Source organism: Jaculus jaculus, chromosome 16 (genome assembly GCF_020740685.1).
Source record: "Jaculus jaculus isolate mJacJac1 chromosome 16, mJacJac1.mat.Y.cur, whole genome shotgun sequence".
In the NCBI taxonomy this organism is placed as follows: domain Eukaryota; kingdom Metazoa; phylum Chordata; class Mammalia; order Rodentia; family Dipodidae; genus Jaculus; species Jaculus jaculus.
This window is the reverse complement of record NC_059117.1, coordinates 26,010,693-26,027,228: the sequence shown is the minus strand read 5'-3', so window position 1 is coordinate 26,027,228 and position 16,536 is coordinate 26,010,693. Positions and strand designations below refer to the sequence as shown.

At 44.6% G+C, this 16,536-nt stretch overlaps 1 protein-coding gene across 1 annotated transcript in view; it reads right to left on the bottom strand.

Annotated features, from left to right (window-relative positions):
- The window catches only part of Scin (scinderin), a 90,408-nt gene extending 81,049 nt beyond the window's left edge, over window positions 1-9,359 (bottom strand). The window contains exons 1-2 of the mRNA XM_012947554.2: window positions 9,141-9,359; window positions 3,529-3,683 (exon numbers count right to left, since the gene is read on the bottom strand). Of these exons, the coding sequence (XP_012803008.2) occupies window positions 3,529-3,683; window positions 9,141-9,339 (354 nt within the window). The 5' untranslated portion in view covers window positions 9,340-9,359. The remainder of the gene's footprint in view (window positions 1-3,528; window positions 3,684-9,140) is intronic.
- Between the last annotated feature and the right edge of the window lie 7,177 nt (window positions 9,360-16,536).

The window sequence follows — 16,536 nt, the reverse complement described above, 5'->3', positions numbered from 1 at the left end:
TAGTTTAATCCCACTGTGATCAGATAGACTGCAAAGAATTTCAATTTTCCTGTATGTGATAAGATTTGCTTTGTGTCCTAATATATGGTCTATTTTAGAGAATGTTCCACTTGCTGCTGAAAAGAATGTGTATTCTGCAACATTTGGATGAAATATCCCATATATATCTGTTAGGTCCATTTGTTCTATGACTTCATTTAATCCAGATGCTTCTCTGTTTATTTTCTTCAGAGATGACCTGTCAACTGATAAGAGTGGGGTACTGAAGTGACCCACTACAACTGTGTTTGGTGTCATCTGTGACCTTAATTCTAATAGTGTTTTCTTTGATGAAATTGGTAGGACCCATGTTAGATGCATATATGTTTACAATTGTAATGTCCTCCTGATGGAGCGTTCTCTAGGCCCATTTGCTTAAAATACCATTTTCCAACTTTTCATCTAAGATACTGTCCATCTTTTGTGGAAAAGTTTCTTGGTGGCAACAAATAGAAGGATCCTACTTTTTAATGCAGTCTACAAACCTGTGTCTTTTGACTGGGGCATTAAAGCCATTGATATTAAGAGTTATTATTGAAAGTTGTGCATTTATTCTTTCCATTCTTCTTGTTTTGTAGTTCTTTCAGTTTTACTCTCTTGTATTAAGTATTATTTGACTACGGTTTATTTTTTCCCATTTCCTTACGTGTATGCTTTTCTTTCTCTTCATCATGGGTTCCTTCAAGTATTTTCTGCAGAGCTGGTTTATTGTTCATATATTCCTTTATCCTGTTTTTGTTGTAGAGTGTCCTCATTTCTCCATCATTCTGCATGGACAGCTTTGCTGAATAAAGTAACCTTGGTTAACAGCTGTTAAGTTTCAGAACTTGGAATACATCATTCCAGGCCCTTCTGAGTTCCCACCTTGGTCCCTCTCTGTTGTGCTGTGGACTCGGTTAGGGTGCTTGGGTCACTGGACCTGGTGTTCTGATAGGCTGTGCTGGATGCTGTGTGGTTGCGGGGGTGGATGAACTTCCTGGTGGTTCACAGCACTGGAAGGTGGGGGACAGGAGGCTGTACAGGATGCCTGGAGTTGTACCAGAGCTGCTCAGCTGGTCCCATTTGTGTTCTCCTTCTGTTGCTGCTCAGCTGGTCCCTGTTGTCTTCTTCAGGTTTCTTGACTTACGAGGAGGCTGGTATGAGTGGAAAATCCCTTCACCTGACTTTTTGCTCCTGCAGCTCTGTGCTGGCTGGTCAGGCACAGACTGGGGCCAAGGGCAGCTCAGTGGAATTCTAGCTGTTTTCCTGCTTGCTAGAAGACCTGAGTCTCTCTGCTGTGGTTGATATTTCTTTATGCATCTTCACTTTTTGATAGAAGAGTGTATTTTGCTGTTTTTCTGCTTATTTCCCTCCCTAAGCTACTTTATCATGGCTACTATTCTGCTATCTTACCCAAAGTTCCAATATTCTCTTTAGAAAACAAAGAAAAAGAAAAATACTAATTTTCAGTGGTTTTCCACCAATAATTTAAAGAAAATTACCCAACAACTGTAAAAATTACTTTTACCCTGTCCACTTTTGAATATGTATTCAGAAGTTTGACTTCCAAGGTTCTGTTACTGGGAAGAAGGATTCACAATAGAAGTCTGTACTGACCATGTATGTAATGAATTGGTGCTTTATTATTGAATGCAATGCTTAGTCCTTATAATATTGTATGAAAAAGCTGATTTAATACTCTTAGTGCATTTTGAGGAACCAAAGACAGAAAGCTTCAATTTTCCCCTGTGGCGAGTGAATCCTACATAGAAGTGGGTTTATGACAAGGAAATGCCACAGCCCCTGCTTTGAGCATCTGTAAGCTCTCACTCACTTCAACTGCTGGATGCATTGTTGTAAAGGAGCTTCAGGTTTAGTCACTCAAACTCAGATATACATGTTCCGATGAGCTCAAACTGGAAGCACTCAATAGAGTAGATTCAATAGAATGGATCCAATAGAATGAGTGGTGGTAATCTCATGTTTAGAGTGGCGCATATCCTAGTGCAAAATGATTTCCAGAGGCTGAAGAGAATGTACATTTTCCCTGATCCCATGGTCCTACAAAACATTCAACCAAGGCTACGATGAGGTAAAAACAGAAATAAAACTGCCATCTTTGGTTATTGTTGTTTGTTTGTTTGCTTACTTTTAAAGATATAGTATAACTAAATTACTGCTCTCAGACTCATGATCCTTCTGTCTCAGCCTCCCATATGCTGAGAGTATGGCTTTCCTCAAACCATCATCAGGGCATAGCTTAATCTCTTATCTTAAAGGGTCATTTATATCTACTCAGAAATCTCATTTGCTCTGATGTCTTCAGGGCAGTGGGGTAGGCAGAGTGCCTGCTTGAGCATGTCTGTTTTAGAAGAGGCTCATTTCTGGAATGTTCATCTGGGGAAGGTACTCTTCACACTTCACTTGAACACATGGGCAGGTGGTGAGGAGATGATGGACAATGATGAACTGTCTGTAAAGATCACTGGGAGAATTCCAGGAAAATAGTTGTCCTTTACTGTGTGTAGGCTGCCTTAAAGGGGTATGCATATTAAATGTGAATCTTCATTTACTATTTCTAGAAGTCAGTTGGTGCTTCAGGAAAACCACTTACGTTTTGTGGGTCATGTGAGAACATGTATATGTGAGTTTGGATGGCTGAACCTCACACATTTTCAGCTCAGTGGTTTCCTTTGTATCATTTCAAAGAAAAACTATATACTATTGGTGCAATGTATGTTAATTGCTCTAACTACTTGATTAAGGTATTCCAGAACAAATGAGATTCTGAAAAATTGGGCTTCTTTCAACAGATTTAGACGCTCTAGACTAACCAAAATGAAAATTGTTAAGACTAAAGTTATGAATATTAAATTACTGAAACAACTTTACAGAATATAAAAGTACTTCCTTGTGAAGACACATTCAAAAGCTTGTTCCCTTAAGGGACTGGGGAGATGGGTCAGTAGTTAAAGGCACTTACTTACAAAGTCTAACAGCCCAGGCTCTTTTCCCTAGCTACCCAGATAAAGCCAGACAGACATTCGTTTTCAGTGTCAAGAGACTCTGATATGCCATCCCCTCATGTGATACACACACATGCAAATAAGTAAATAAACAAACAAATAAACATTTTTAAATAAATCTTTATAAATAAAAAAATAAAATTATCCATAAAAATATTATCCTGAGGAACTACATCTGAGATTGTCCTTTGGTCTCCACACATACATACATACATGTGCACCTGTACACACATAAACACACACATACACCCCAAAATAATAATAAACTGTCAGTACTATACATGTCACAACATACATTCAATAAACAACATTTATTGAGCACCTGCTATGTATCTGGCAGGTAGTTGGAATAAATCTGTGAACAAAATAGATTTAAGACAAAACCCAATGTACCACACATGAATCCATGAAGGCACGGGGCATGGGTGACCAGGAAGAGAAAATGAACCCATCACAATGAAAAGTGTCAGGCAGATGCACTTACCTTGTACTTCAAACCTCCTTTGAAATAGCCCACAAAATCAGTGGACTCATAGCCTTGAAGTTCTCTGCTTTGCACTGGCTTTCCTCCCAAGTAGTCGTCCATCTGGACTGTGAAGATGGCGGCCGCTGTGCTTTCATCCTGGGAGCATTCCTTCCCTGAAACCATCAAAGCACAGGGCCTCAGTCATGACAGAAGAAGCCTGGAGGCAGAACTGTTGCTGCAAAGGACACCAGAAACTGTCTTTTCAATTACGTAGGTCTTCTCCAGAAAGATATCTTATCAGAAACAGCATGTGACATACTTGGTTCATAACTAAAACCACTTTTTTGGTTCTATTTTTCCAATTTGTTTAAATGTTTTAAAAAGAAACATTGTTATCTGGATATACTTGGGGACATAAAACAATATAGTCTAGCAAGATTTAGATTTATTTCATATAATCAATAAGATCTCAGTAGGCTTTATTGACGTCAAATTTCGGGTTTCCAATATGCCAGGGTGTTAGTATTAGGCATATGTACATGATGACCATAATCTAATAACTATGAAATTGAGTGGTTTTTAAAATAGGAAAATGAATAAGGCTTTTACCTATTCCCCACTTCTGAACCTGTTTCCTCACTTTACTCACTTATTACATTTGTTTGTATAAAATAATCTCTGAAGGAAAAGACACATTAAAGGAGTTAGTGTGATAGCATCTATGAAGTATTAATATAACCAGTGGAATTGAAGGCATGATACCCAACTATTTTTACGCAATTATAAAACAGATGTCATCCAGGCATCTTCACTGAGGTCAAAACAATTCCTGAGAATCACAGTGTGCAATGTACATGAGGGTGAGGCCAAGAGAGTCATGAGAAATACTATTATTTTTTTTAAAATTCCTTCAGCCAGGTGTGGTGGCACACGCCTTTAATCCCAGCACTCAGGAGGCAGAGGTAGGATGATTGCTGTGAGTTCGGGGCCACCCTGAGACTCCATAGTGAATTCCAGGTCAGCCTGAGCCAGAGTGAGACCCAACCTCGAAAAACCCCCAAAAACAAACTAAAATAAAACAAAAAATTCCTTCAAAATCTACATCTGAGCTATACAAAAACGACAAGGGATCCTAGAGATAATGATTCACACATATGTAGCTCTCTTCCCATAGGCCAGACACCATCAGCGCTTTAACGGAGTGATGTTTAAGTAATCCCAAGAAGCAGAACCTATGTTCTGCCATGAAAGCACCTGAGTAACTTTCCTGATGTCATCAGGTGACCTTTGTATGACTCTAACAGACCAGCTCTTGGGAAAGGAAGTATGTACAATGCCTTCTTAGTTGTAAACTTACATGATGAGCAAGATATATCAACTTGCCCCATGGATAACTGATCCATAGAAGTTTACAAGCAGTGACTGTTCACTTGAACAACGCTAACTAAAGTGTTCGCCAAAACTCAAGAAAGAAAGCTAGTCAGCTATGTGAAACAGAGAGTCAAATTTTTTTACAATATTCCCCTCTTGTGTGCAAAGGTGACATGTATTTCAAGGGTATTCTCAAGCAAATATTCAGTCAGTAGGTGGTAAAAAGCCTGAAATAACAATTTTCTGAGCTTTCTAGGGTCAAACATAAGCATCTTAGCACATCAAAAAAAAAAAAAAAAAAAAAAAAACCCTATGTGTGGCTGGGGAGATGGCTCTTTGGATCAAACACTTGCCACACAAGCATGAGTACCTGAGTTTGGATCTCTCAAAAGCCAGACTGTATGATCGCTTCTGTAACCCTAGCATGCCTAGCAAGAGATGCCAGGTGGAAATAGGAGAATTCTCCTGAAAACTCATGAACTAACTAGTCTGACAAATAAAACAGTGAATAATGCGAGACCCTGCCTCAAAATGTAGTGGGAGGCAAGGACTGACACATGCAAGTTTTCCTCTGACTTCCACAAGCACCAGGGCACATGCATACTCACACTCATGAACATGCACGCACACACACATACCACCCCCCCCACACACATATAACTCACATGCAATGACATTGGTGTCATTTTTCTGCCTACTGTTGCAACTCTGAGAATGCTGAAAAACAGACACACATGTAGATTTGCAGAGATCCTAAAAGGCAGAACCTCTTGGGACTGGAGAGATGGCTTAGTGGTTAAGACGCTTGAATGTGAAGTCTAAAGACCCATGTTCAATTTCTCTCCAGATCCCATGTAAGCCCAATGCACAAAGGTGAGGCAAGGGCAAGGTCACACATGCCCACTAAGTGGTGCAAGCCTCTGGAGTTCAACTGCAGTGGCTGAGGCCCCCACATGCCAATTCTCTCTCACACACAAGCTCTCCCTCTTGCATGCTCTATCTTAAAAAAAATAAAAATAAAAAACAAAAAAAAGAGCCGGGCATGGGGCATGCCTTTAATCCCAGCATTCAAGAGGCAGAGGTAAGAGGACTGCTGTGAGTTTGAGGCCGCCCTGAGAATACATAGTGAATTCCTGGTCAACCTGAGCTAGAGCAAGACCCTACATTGAAAATACAAAAAAGAAAAAAGAAGAGAGAGAGAGAGAGAGAGCTTCAGTTCAAGGTGAATATCAAAGGTATTAAGGATGATGTATTGACTAGAACATTCTTACTCAACAAGAAGAAACACGAATCTCTTTAGGTAGGTGCAGATGGTAGGCGTGACATCACTGAATGAGCTGGAAACATGGAATCAGGTCATGCTCTCATCTCATGGTGTTCATGTACTGCGCTAGGCCTGGGAAGAGCTATGCGAATCCACCCAAGTCCTTGTCTGCAAAAGACTGACTGGACTTCATGGGGCCAAGATGGGCCTTTGTGAAAAACAGAATCAGACTCTCCATGCCCTGTTTTCCCCTCTTGGGCCTGTTCCTTCCTTCCCAGTCTGACGCTAACCTCTTCTCCTTCCCACTGATATCCTCATCTCCTTAATCCAGCACTTCTTTCCCTGAACTCTCAGCTCTCCTTCCATCCTTCTCTCTGATTAATCCTTGAACTCTTCCTACTTCAGATCTCAGCATAGACACTTTCAGATGAAATTCATTTTGCTCACGGACCCAATGGAGAAAAGGTGGCTGGACAATTCCCTCTGAGGTCTGGTTGGTAGTTTTATTCAAAGCTTCTCCATCTCCCTACGGTTTCCTCTTGGCACGTGAACCCTCCCAATTCCCCTTCTTCCCCCATTAATTCCATCAAGGCAACTGTTTCCCATAGCCAGCGTCCCTTTGCATCATTTCATTCTACTAGGGTTACATCATTTTTGTCTTATTGTGCCTCCAAAATGATAAATCCTCAGGGAAGTTTCATAAATTATTATTTTCTTCTTGTTGTTGTTTACTTATTTGAAACAGAAAAAGAGGCAGATAGAGAGAAAGAGAGAGAGAGGGAGAATGAATGGGTATGCCAGGGCCTCTAGCCACTGCAAACAAACTCCAGAGGCGTGCGCCCCCTTGTGCATCTGGCTAATGTGGGTCCTGGGGAGTCGAGCCTCGAACTGGACTCCTTAGGCTTCACAGGCAAGCACTTAACTGCTAAGCCATCTCTCCAGCCCTCATAAATTATTATTATTATTGTTATTATTATTTTGGTTTTTCAAGGTAGGATCTCACTCTGGACCAGGCTGACCTGAAATTAACTATGTAATCTCAGGGTAGCCTCGAACTCATGGCAATCCTCCTATGTCTGCCTCCCAAGTGCTGGGATTAAAGGCGTGCACCACCACGCCTGGCTAAATTATTTTTTTATCCCAGTGTCTTATACACTGCTGGGCTGCCTACAAGGTGACAACATAAATTAGCCTGCAATTACTATGCTACTAACCTCAGTTTTTGCAGACCATTGAATTTTTCTGCCCGAAGTACTTCCTACTGTACTTGTGAACCTGGGAAGCGCTCGGTGAATAAGTCTGAGTTAGCGTGAGCTGGGTGGGGCGGGGCACACCTGGAATCCCAGCACTAGGGAGGGAGAAGCAGGGCAAAGTGGCCAGGCTGCCTGGCTGTAGACCCTGTCTCCACAAACAACAAAACCCCCAAAACAAAAGACAGTCAAAGTGAGTCTATAAACCCTGCAGGACACAGTGCTTAAGGAACCTATTTCGATAAGAAGAAACTTGCAGAAGGGAAGATTTGTGCTCAAAGCCTGCATGCCTGTCGTCTCCTGACAAAGTCAAACTTGCCCGCTATGAGCAGCAGCATGAAGAACCGTTCCCTTTAAGTTCACTCAACTGGCAAATAGGCCGTTTCAGACACAAAGTCACTCCTGATCCGGGGACCGGCTGGGAAGACTGCCGTGAAGGCATTATTCTATCTGATGTCACCTAGTCATGGACACCAAGAACGTGCTAGGGCCAGTGCTTTCTGGTGTAAACTCTAGCTAGAGCATGAAGGAGTCTAGCATTACGGTTGGAAGTGATATTTGCAAGGTGACATGGAAAAGGGTTTGGAGCTCAGCCTCCTCGAGTACAGTAGAGACAAAGACTCACCACCTAATGCTACCTTCCTCTGGGACCTCCCCCTGGCTCACACGCCTGCCCCCAGAGTCTGCTAAAGTTGGGGAACGAGTCTCTTAAAGTCTTCAGATATTAGAAATTCAAGGGTTGACCTTGAAAGACTTGCAAAAAGGGTATGTGTGTGGCATAGTGCGTTTCCCTCTGGACTCGGGATAAATACTAAACTGAAAGCAACTCCAGTTGGTACAGAGGAGAAGCCAGTGTTGTCAAAAGAAGGCAAAAGGGCTCATATAATCCGCACGATGTGAGACGGGTGTGCCCACTGGCACAAGACCTCACAGGGAGAGAGGCTGGACAGTCAGGATGTTTACGAGTAAAAGTAGAAGGTGGCGAAAGTGGAACACACAAGGTTAGTGTCCTGAAACCCTGGCTCCAAGCAGCCCCAAGTAATTAAGCCTGCCAAAGGGGCAGGTCTGTTCCACACTATGTCCTTGTCTAAACAGATGAATAATAACTTAATAATTAGTAACCACACCACCTACGTAAACAAGTCAACCATATAGGGCTATTGCTTCCCATAGATGATCTCGCTCTCTCTCTCTCTCTCTCTTTTTTTCTCTCTCCAAATAGGTGAGCAGTGTTGAGCATGGAGAATCTTTATTAGAGCAACCCGGATGACTAGTCCCTGCAATTAGTGGAGAAATCTAAGCTGGTACCCCAAAGTGACAGACAGACAGACAGACAGACAGACAGACATACATACATACTAAAAATAGTAATAGTACTTTTTGCCAGCCAGCGACACAGACGCCCGCAAACATGTTTCACGTTGTGTCCACCCTGGCAGAAACCAAGACTGAACTTGCCCGAGGGTGCGCAGAGGAGGGAGTGGGGTTTGGACCCAGCAGGGGAGAAGCCCCAGGAATGCGCCCAGGAAACTGGCTCGACAAAGGCCCAGGCCAGCGGGCGGGCACGCCTCCTCCTCGGACCCCAGCCCGCGCCCCCGCCGGGTTTGCAGCCGACTTTGGCTCGGAGAAGGTCGCTGGTACCCGACGACGGGCAGGTTGCGCCCCGTCCCAGGCCAGCTGCGCTCCGACGCCCCGGGGGTTCCGCCCTGCCCAAGCCGGCGGGGGCGGGGGGCGGTACCGCTTACCCAGCCAGAAGTGCAGGCGGTAGACGAAGCCCCTGCTGGCCTGGGCCGTGTGCAGCACCAGGTAGGCATCCCCGACGTAGAAGTCGCCGTAGGCGCCCTCGGGCACCGGCACCAGCTGCAGCTGCTCCACCCTCCAGACCTGCAGCCCGGCCCGCTGGCCTGCGCGCGCGAACTCGGGGTGCTGCAGCTCGTGGGCCATGGGGCCGGCACCCGCCACCACCGCGCCCCGAGCCGAGCCGCAGCCAGGGAGGCAGGCAGGGAGGGAGGCCCGGAGCTGCTCGCCCAGGGTTTATAGGGTTCGCCCACGGGAGGCGGGGCCGGGAGGGGCTGGGGCTGGTCCTGGAGGGCCCCCGGCCGGTGGGGGTCAGCTGCCACGCCCCCCCCAACCCCAGCCCCGCATTCATACAAACTCCGGGAGATGCCGCCCCCCACCCCACTAACAACAATAATAATTGCTAAAACAGAAATAAATAACAAATAAAATGCAAGGTCATTTTCCCCCACCCCTGGCAGCGCATGGAAATGACTGGCCAGCGCACACACCCATCCCGCCGCCTGTGGTTTTGCCCCCTGCTCCAGCTCGTCCCCAGTCAGGAGTCCCAGGAGAGGAAAAGAGCCATCTAGAACCGTCCATTCGCAGAGCAAGGCTAAAACTCCATGGGCCGCAGCACGGGGTTTATCATCCACTGGCCAGTCTGTCCATCCTGATGGCCAAAGGCTGTCTTGGGGGATGCGTTCTGAAAACACCACACAGAACAGTATGTTACCTTTCTTGGAAAAGATAAGATCTTATCTATCATATCTGGCGGCCCAGCTCTGCCAATCCCCTGGAGTTCAGGAGCGGTGGTTACGTTGTGCCACCTGCCTCCATTAGCCAAGAAACACACTGGGAACACACGCGCGCGCGCGCACACACACACCCCAGCCCTCCTGGGATGCTCTGAGCAAGGTTGGTTGTGGTTATAATTGTTATGCCTGACCTGCTTTCTAAATTACCTGTTATTTAACTTCAAGGTGCTGATTTCTCGGGGTCTTACCTATATAGTTGTGGGCGCAGGCAACCAGAGACTACAGATGGAAAATCACTGGTTCTGACACAGCAAAGGAGCCCACAGTTACTGAGAAAGCTGATTTTGATATAAATCAATCTTCTTTCGCTCTACTTCCAAAATTTGGAAAGTCATTAATAATATGTCTAAGTTATATATTAAAGATGAGACTGTTCCTTAATTTATGTTTTTAAATAAGTATTACACGATGCATTTAAAAATGCAATAATAGCTGGGCATGGTGGCCCACGCCTTTTTTCCCAGCACTGGGAAGGCAGAGGTAGGAGGATCGCCGTGAGTTCGAGGCTACCCTGAGGCTACATAGTTCCAGGTAATCCTAGGCTAGAGTGACACCCTACCTCGAGGGGTGAGGGAAGAAAATTCAATAATATAAAATGTATGTTTGGTCTGGAGGTTCAGTCCTGCGATCCCAGCACTCTGGTGATTGAGGTAGGAGAAACATTTTGAGTTGAAAGCCAGCCTGGACTATATAGTGAGTTCCAGGTCAGACTGGGATATAGAGTAAGAACTTGTCTCAAAACAAAACAAAAAATGTACAATAAAAATTTATCTGCATTCCAGGTCAGCCTGGGCTAGAGTGAGACCCTACCACAAAAACACAATAAATAAATAAAATTATCTATCTGCATATCACACTGCCACCCAGCTGGTTTCCCTAAAGGCAACTAAGTTGTCAGCTTACTTCCAGAGAAATTGTTTTTTTCAACAGGAATATAAGTAATACAATTATTTTTTATTTTTCACAAACTTTTATTTATTTGCAAGGGAAGGCGACAGAGAAAGCATCAGGGCCTCATGCCACCACAAACACACCCCAGACACATGTGCAATATTGTGCATCTGGCTTCACGTGGGTACTGGGGAATCAAACCTCTGCCTGTAGGCCTTGCCGAGCCATCTCCTCAGCCCATTACTTTTAGTTTTTAACCCAAATGGTAACACAGTGTTCTGGATCTGTGTGTATAAGCGTGATGGCCTGGGTTTGAGCCCCAACACCCACATAAAAACTGGGTGCAGCAACAAGTGTCTGTAATCCCAGCCCTGGGGAGGTGAAGGCAAGAGAATCCTTGGGGCTGGCTGACCAAAACGATTAGCACTAGGTTCAATGTGAGACCCTGTCTCAAAAAATAAGGTGGAGAGCTGGAGAGATTGCTTAGTGGTTAAGGTGCTTGCCTGCAAAGCCACAGGACTCAGGTTCGATTCCCCAGGATCCATATAAACCAGATGGGCAAGGTGGCGCATGCATGTGGAGTTCATTTGCAGTGGCTAGAAGCCCTGGCGCACTGCATTCTCTCAGTCTTTCTCTAAATTTAATTAATCACTTATTAATTTTTAAATGTGGAGAGCAATAGAGGAAAGTACCCAACATCCACCATGCCTGTATGTGAACACATGTGCACACATATCCACCCATATGTGTGCCCAGAGGCACCTGAACATGCAGAGGGGAAATAAAAAAGAAGCGTAATTGCTAGCATAGTGAGCGTTCTGGATTGAATATGAAGTATTCCCTAAGTGGGTCATACGTCGAAGATTTGGTCCTCAGATAGTGGATACAAACATCAAGAGGTGATTGGAGCATATGGACTCTGCCCTAATCATAATTTGATGGCATAATTAGGCAGTGGTGAAAACTAGGGGGTGGGACTTCATTGCAGGAAATCAGTCACTGAGTGTACTGCCCTGGGAAATATACCTTGTGCCCAGCCCTTTCCTCTCTCTCTCCCCCCCGCCCCTCTCCCTCTTCTCTCTCTCTCTCTCTCTGCTTCCCAGTTACCAGGAGGTGAGCAGCTTGGCTGTGCCTCCCACTCCCCACCTAGTGTTCTGCCTACTACAGCCCCAGAACAGCAGAGCCAAGTGTCCATGGACTGAAACCTCTGAAATGTGTGCAGGGGGACAGACCACTTAGCATAGTTGGAATTAAGTGGTTTTGATGAGGGTGATGATTAGGAAACAGGCTAGTACTTCACAGTGAGGCGCTGTGGTGCCGATTGCTCACACTCAGTCCCCTCTTTCCTCATTACTTCCGAGGCTTTCTGCAAGTCACTTATCCAGGGCAAGCCTCGCATCCTCATAGAACGAGACTGGAATAGCTTTCGTCAAGATTGCTATTAAGAGTTGGAGAGATGGCTCAGAGGTCAAGGCGTTTACCTGTGAAGCCTAAGTAAGGACCCAGGCTTGATTCCCCAGTACCCAAATACACCAGGTGGCACATGCATCTGGAGTTTGTTTGCAGTGATTAGATGCTTTGGCATGTCCATTCTCTCTCTCTCTCTCTCTCTCTCTCTCTCTCTCTCTCTCTGTGTGTGTGTGTGTGTGTGTGTGTGTGTGTGTTTTCTTTCTCTGCCTCTTTCTCGTAAGTAAATAAAATTTTTAAAATAAAATTTTTAAAAAGGGGCTGGAGAGATGGCTTAGCAGTTAAGCGTTTGTCTGAGAAGCCTAAGGACCCCAGTTCGAGGCTCGATTCCCCAGGACCCACGTTAGCCAGATGTACAAGGGGGACACACGTGTCTGGAGTTCATTTGCAGTGGCTGGAGGCCCTGGCGAGCCCATTCTCTGTCTCTCTCTATCTGCCTCTTTCTGTGTCTGTTGCTCTCAAATAAATAAAAATAAATTAAAACATTTTTTTAAATTTTTTTAAAAGATTTAATGGGGGCTGGGGAGATTGCTTAGTGGTTAAGGTGCTAGCCTGCAAATCCTAAGGACCCATGTTCGACTCTCCAGATTCCAGATAGGCCAGATGCACAAGCTGATGCGAGTGCACAAGGTCACACATGCGCACTAGGTGGCTCACACACCCGGAGCTCAACTGCAGTGGCTGAAGGCTTGTGCTGAGGACCCGCTGGTGAATGGCGCTGCGCTTCCTTCCATCCTCCACCCCTCCCACCCGTGCGTCCCCTCGAGGATGACCTGCTTGGCTGAAGTCGCTGGGCTCTGATGCTCGGCATTGGTGAGCTTGCTCATCACCATGACCAAACACCTGGCGGAAACAACTTAAAGTGGGGAATTATTTTAGTTCACGGTTTCAGAGCTATCAGCCCAACATGGCAGAGAAGATGAAACGGAACAGAGCAGCTCATATTATGGTGTCATGAAACAGAGAAGAAGCCAAGACAGGATGGAATCCCAAGGATACACACCACAGTGACCTACTCCCCCAGAAAGTGCCAACCTCCAAAATTTCCCAAACCCTCCCAATAGAGTACCACTGGAAGACCCAACACATGAGCCTTTGGGGGGGGGGGCACTTCATACAAACCATAATATTCTATAACTTGGAGTTTAGCTGGAGACCAGACAGAGTGGGGTCGGGGTATATGTCTCAGTTCCACACTGTCCATAGCTATGACTGTGGCCCTAACTCAAAAGTGTAAACTTACTTAAAACATTATGAGACTTTTTGTGTTTTTATTTTTATTTTTATTTTTGGTTTTATGAGGTATTTTTATTTTTGGTTTCACTCTAACCCAGGCTGACCTGGAATTCACTATGGAGTCTCAGGGTGGCCTCGAACTCACGGTGATCCTCCTACCTCTGCTTCCCGAGTGCTGGGATTAAAGGCATGCACAACCATGCCCTGCTTTGTGTGACTTTTTAAAATAAATTGAGATTGAGATGGGGAGGTAATATGATGGAGAATGGAATTTCAAAGGGGAAAGTGTCAGGGGGAGGGAGGGAATTACCATGGGATATTTTTTTTATAATTGTGGAAAATGTTAATAAAAATTTTTAAATTAAAAAATAAATTGATTGAGTCATTCTCAAGTGTGACATCATGTCACAGTGGCATGCAAAATAAGCATGTATGACCTTGCTCCTTATATGCATGTATGGCTGCAGTTGTACGGAGGCATGCAGCTTCCAGTGGGATAACTTCCAAGCACAGGCAGTCAAATGTGCATCAGACATTACAGGGGCTCCTGTCGACCTGGTGAGTGAAGCATAGCAATCATCAATAAGGTTTTACCTGCCATTGCCACCAGTCAGTGTCCAATGTCACTTGGAAGACAGGTAACTATCCTTAGTGCTAAGGGTCCTCCTGCTCCTTGGCTGTGACTCACGCATCACCTGTCACAATTTATGGTCAGGCCCCCATTCCATGTTGTATGGGCATCTGAGATATAGAAGGTCACAAGCCCTGTTTTCTATCCCTCTGCCAAACAACTTTCATTATAAAACTAAATACAGTTGCTTATCTATTGTTATTTTTTAAATCACAATATGGATCCTACAATGTCCCAAAAGAAAGCCCCCCCCCAAAAAAAGAATAATTAGATGAAAAAAACATGCTACTAAGTTCAGCCTCAAGGATGGTGTCATAAGGACAATACAGCAGAAGAGAAGAAAATCTGTCTTCTCCCACACAAGTACTAAGCAGGTCCAACCCTGCTTAGCTTCCGAGATCGGATGAGATAGGACACGAACGGGGTGGTATGGCCGTAGACAAATCTATCTTCTCAACAACAACAACAACAAATTAATTTTGAGGTAGGGTCTCTCTCTAGCCCAGGCTGGCCTAAAATTCACTATGTACTCTCAGGCTGGCCTCACAGCTATCCTCCTACCTCAGTCTCCCAAGTGCTAGGATTAAAGGCATGTGCTACCACTCCTGATGAAAAAAAAATTTTTAAGTACTTATAGCAAATAGATTTTATTGTAAAAGCTAGATAAGGGCTGGGGAAATGACTTAGCAGTTACGATGTTTGCCTGTGAAGCCTAAGGACCCGTATAAGCCAGATGCACAAGGAGGCGCATGTGATTGGAATTTGCAGTGGCTAGAGGCCCTGGTGTGCCCATTCTCTCTTTCTCTGTATCTGCCTCTTGCTCTCTTGTCTCTCAAATAAATAAATAAATACAATATTTTTTTAAAAACTAGATATGTAGGCCGGGCGTGGTGGCGCACGCCTTTAATCCCAGCACTCGGGAGGCAGAGGTAGGAGGATCGCCGTGAGTTCAAGGCCACCCTGAGACTACAGAGTTAATTCCAGGTCAGCCTGGGCCAGAGTGAGACCCTACCTCGAAAAAAAAAACCAAAAAAAATAAAAAATAAAAAATAAAAAAATAAAAACTAGATATGTAGAAGCATATTTAACAGTAAAACAGCAAACCTATTCACTGGTGGTGAGTTTATTCAGCAACATCTATAGAGTAAGGCAGGGAGAACATGCCCTGATCAAAAGGGGGATATTTCTGAAATCAGTTTGTCTTACCACACTATAGCCAGATGACCTGAAGAAGTTAGAAAAATCTATCAAAAGAAGCTCAGCAGCCAGGCATGGCAGCACACAGCTTTAATCCCAGCACTCAGAAGGTAGAGGCAGGAAGATCATTGTGAGTTCAAGAACACCCTGAGACTACATAGTGAATTCCAGGTCAGCCTGGACTAGAAAAGCCCAGAATTACCCCGCCAAAAAAAAAAAAAAAAAAAATTAACAATAAGAAATAAATAAAATGTTCCCAATGAAATAGGAGCAGGGATGATGCAAAAGAGGCTACCAACATATGATGTATCCATAAGAAATACATTTTTAGTAATAGCAATGATCATGAAAATAAATAAATAAATAAATAAAGTTAGGGGGTGAGGAGATTGCTCAGCAGTTAGGGTGCTTGTCTTCAAAGCTTAGGTTTGATTCCCCAGCACCTATGTAAAGCCAGATGAACAAGGTGGTACACACATCTGGAGTTCGTTAGCAGCTAGGGGCCCTGGTGCACCCATATGCATTCTCTCTCTCCTCTCCCTCCTTACAAATAAAAGATAATTTTAAAAAAAGAACTTCTGTGTGAACTAGAAAGATGACTCAGTGGCTAAAGATGCTTGTTTGCTCCAGGCGTGGTGGCACACGCCTTTAATCCCAGTACTTGGGAGGCAGAGGTAGGAGGATCACTGTGAGTTCGAGGCTACCCTGAGAATACATAGTAAATTCCAGGTCAGCCTGAGCCAGAGTGAGACCCTACTCTGAAAAAAAAAAAAAAAAAAAAAAAGACGCTTGCTTGCTTGCAATCCCACTGACCTGAATTCAATTCCAAACACCCACACCAAACTGGATGCAAGTGGCACACACATCTGCGATCCCAGCATGCCTGTATCAATGGGAGGTGGAGCCAGGTGAATGTGGGAGCTTGTGGTCCAGCTAAACAGGTCCGCGCACACACACAATGGCAAAACAACAAGAGAGATTGAGCTTGTCTCAAAACAAAGGCCCGATGAATGGTCAAACAAGGCAAGGTTGTCCTCTGACCATTACGCATGGTGCCATGCCCATACACACGTATCATGTACATGTCCACACATACACACACGTGTCATACACATACACACACCA